The sequence below is a fragment of the Pteropus vampyrus genome, unplaced genomic scaffold (genome assembly GCF_000151845.1).
Source record: "Pteropus vampyrus isolate Shadow unplaced genomic scaffold, Pvam_2.0 Scaffold359, whole genome shotgun sequence".
Lineage (NCBI taxonomy): Eukaryota > Metazoa > Chordata > Mammalia > Chiroptera > Pteropodidae > Pteropus > Pteropus vampyrus.
In genome coordinates, this window is record NW_011889140.1 from 318,324 (window position 1) to 320,928 (window position 2,605).

The 2,605-nt window shown below is 37.8% G+C and overlaps 1 protein-coding gene across 4 annotated transcripts in view; it reads right to left on the minus strand.

The window, feature by feature from the left end:
- ITGA8 (integrin subunit alpha 8) overlaps positions 1 to 2,605 on the minus strand; it is a 149,814-nt gene that overhangs the window by 70,453 nt on the left and 76,756 nt on the right. For all 4 annotated transcript variants that reach the window (XM_023522873.1, XM_023522874.1, XM_011379443.2 and 1 more), the window contains exon 14: positions 846 to 891. In XM_023522873.1, coding sequence (XP_023378641.1) covers positions 846 to 891 — 46 coding nt within the window. The remainder of the gene's footprint in view (positions 1 to 845; positions 892 to 2,605) is intronic.

Below are 2,605 nucleotides of genomic sequence, written 5' to 3' on the forward strand. Positions count from 1 at the left end.
TAAGTCCTGCCAAGATTCCTATCTTATTTAAAATTACATTAGTAGGGGATAGAAGTTTGGATATGAGGTATGAGAATAAAAAAAACAGAGATGAAAGAAAAGAAAAAAAAATTGAGAACAAAAATTTCTCTAAACTTTAAAAAGAGCATCTAAATGTTCTCCAAAATAAATAGTTGGGATGTACTCTTTTAGGGAAAACTAACAATAAAAAGGAAACACATTTGAAACCATTAGAAAAACATATCCATTGATAGATGAATGGATAAAGAAAATGTGGTGTATATATATAAAATAGACTATTATTCAGCCATAAAAAGGAAATCTTGTCATTGCAACAACATGGAAGGACCTTGACAGCATTATCCTAAGTAAAAAAAAATTTGGACGCAATACCATATGGTCTCATTTACATGTGGAATCTAAGAAAAAAAAATCAAAAACCAAAAAATGAACACTAGATACAGAGAACGGATTGGTGGTTGCCAGGAGTGACGGCTGGAAGCGGGCTAGAGGCGGGGTGGAGGCAGGGGTTGGAGATGGGGTGGTGTGGGGCAGGGGCTAAATGCAGTTATAAAATAAATAAGTCCTGGGATGTAATGTACAGCATGGTGACTATACTTAACAATACCATATTATATATTTAAAATTTGCTAAGAGGGTAGATCTTAAAAGTCCTCATCACAAGAAAAAAAATTCGTAGCTGGCGACGGATGGTAACTAGACTTATGGTGGTGATTGTGGCATACTATATACAAATACTGAATCATGACGTACATCTGAAACTAATGTAATGTTATATCTCAATTATATCTCGATACAAAATTTGCATACCACCAGGCACGTACCTGTAAACAGCTACTTTTCCTGTTCCGAATGCACCCACGATTAAATCTAGAAAAGATAAAAACACAAAACATACACACAAATTTTACAGACACGATTCAAGCCCATAATCATAACTAGCACACGGAGCATCCTGAAATGCTGACTGCAGAGTGAGAGTCATAAAAATAAGAATAGCACATTGCTCCTTTCTTAAGACATTCTTGAAAGGATGTTGGAACTTCCCTGTAAATCGCTCAATGACAAATAAAAGCAGCAGACCTCAAACCCTTCTGGACTTAGGAAGCCCAACTTTCTAGAAATGCTTTAAGAAACTCATCATAACACCATTTCTCCCATCCTCAGATTCAAGACACACATCTTAAGGAAAACAAAAGGGGAAAAGCGTGTGCTTAGTGCCTACTGTGTATCAGGCTGTTTAAACATAGTGTTTTATTATTCCCCATCAACAACCCTACTTACTAGGCAATTAGTGTTACCAGTTAGGAGATGGGACATTTGTCTGTCATTTTGACACAGCCATTTGCTCTTTACAAATAGTGTGGGTGGTGAGTATACTGTTGGCAAAGTAATCAATAGTATAAGAATTAATTGGCAGATCATTATAATGATCATAAATAGCAATGATAATAACAAATAGTGCGTATTGGACACGTACTCTAGGCTAGGAATTTTTCTAAACAGTTTAACTGATTCCTGATTAGGAAGTCTATTATTAGCGCCATTTTGCAGATGAGTAAATTAAGTTTTAAGGAGGCTAACCCATAAATTTACTAAAGGTCACACAAGTGGGAGGAGGTGGAGCTGGGTTCCAGCAGTCCTGGGCAGTAGAGCCATCTTAGACTGTTTGAGAGGTGATGCTCACTCACAATGACCTCAGCAATTGGCTAATGTATAGGCAGAACTCTGTTTTTCTTAATCTAATTTATGATGATTATTCTTAGTAGATGCAATAAAAAAATAAAATAAAATAAATGACGATGGCTAAATCCACAGAATAAAATTTAGATGTAGAGGTGAGAAAACTGGACTTGGTAAAAGAAATAAGGGCGGCAGGAGAAAACTTAGAATCGTCGAAACTATAACTGGTTAATTCTAGTGGAAACAGAAGTGGAAAGAAAAAAAAGGGGGGGTGGGGAATACATTTGACTACTGCATATGGAAAGGCCATCAAGGAATTAAACTGGCTTAATGGAGTTTGCACAGAGCCGTGATCTGTAGCCTCATTCCCGGGGCACTCACCTTTCCAGAGCATGGGAATGGTGTCAGACTGCCAGCAGCTATGGCTCTCCTCTGGAGGGCTTCTCTTGGCTGGGTCAAGGCCGGTGGAAGTGCCCCTGGCCACAGCCTTCAGCTAATGATGGATAGGAATTGGAAGCTAACTGGGGACAACAGCTCTCACAGCTTGTTTACCCCTTGAGTGGGATAACTCTGAAGAATGATTTCTCCAGCCTGACAGAGCCCTAGTTTTCCACAGTGTCAGCTTCTTGATAATAATCTTTTATTACATCCTTCCTTACCACCTTCAGCAATTTTTTTTTTGGCGGGGGAGGGTCAGGGATTATTCCTCAAATAAACTGCTAGTTTTCTAAATCTTGTCTTAATGTCTGCTCTGGAAAAAGCCAACCTAAGACACGCTAATTCTTGTTTTAAAAAGTTTGTTTTTTAAAAAAATGGATTCAAATATCTTCAGAGTTAAAACCACAGTCAAAACGTCTCTTGTTTTTATCAATACAGAATCTGATTCAGATAATAGGCCAGG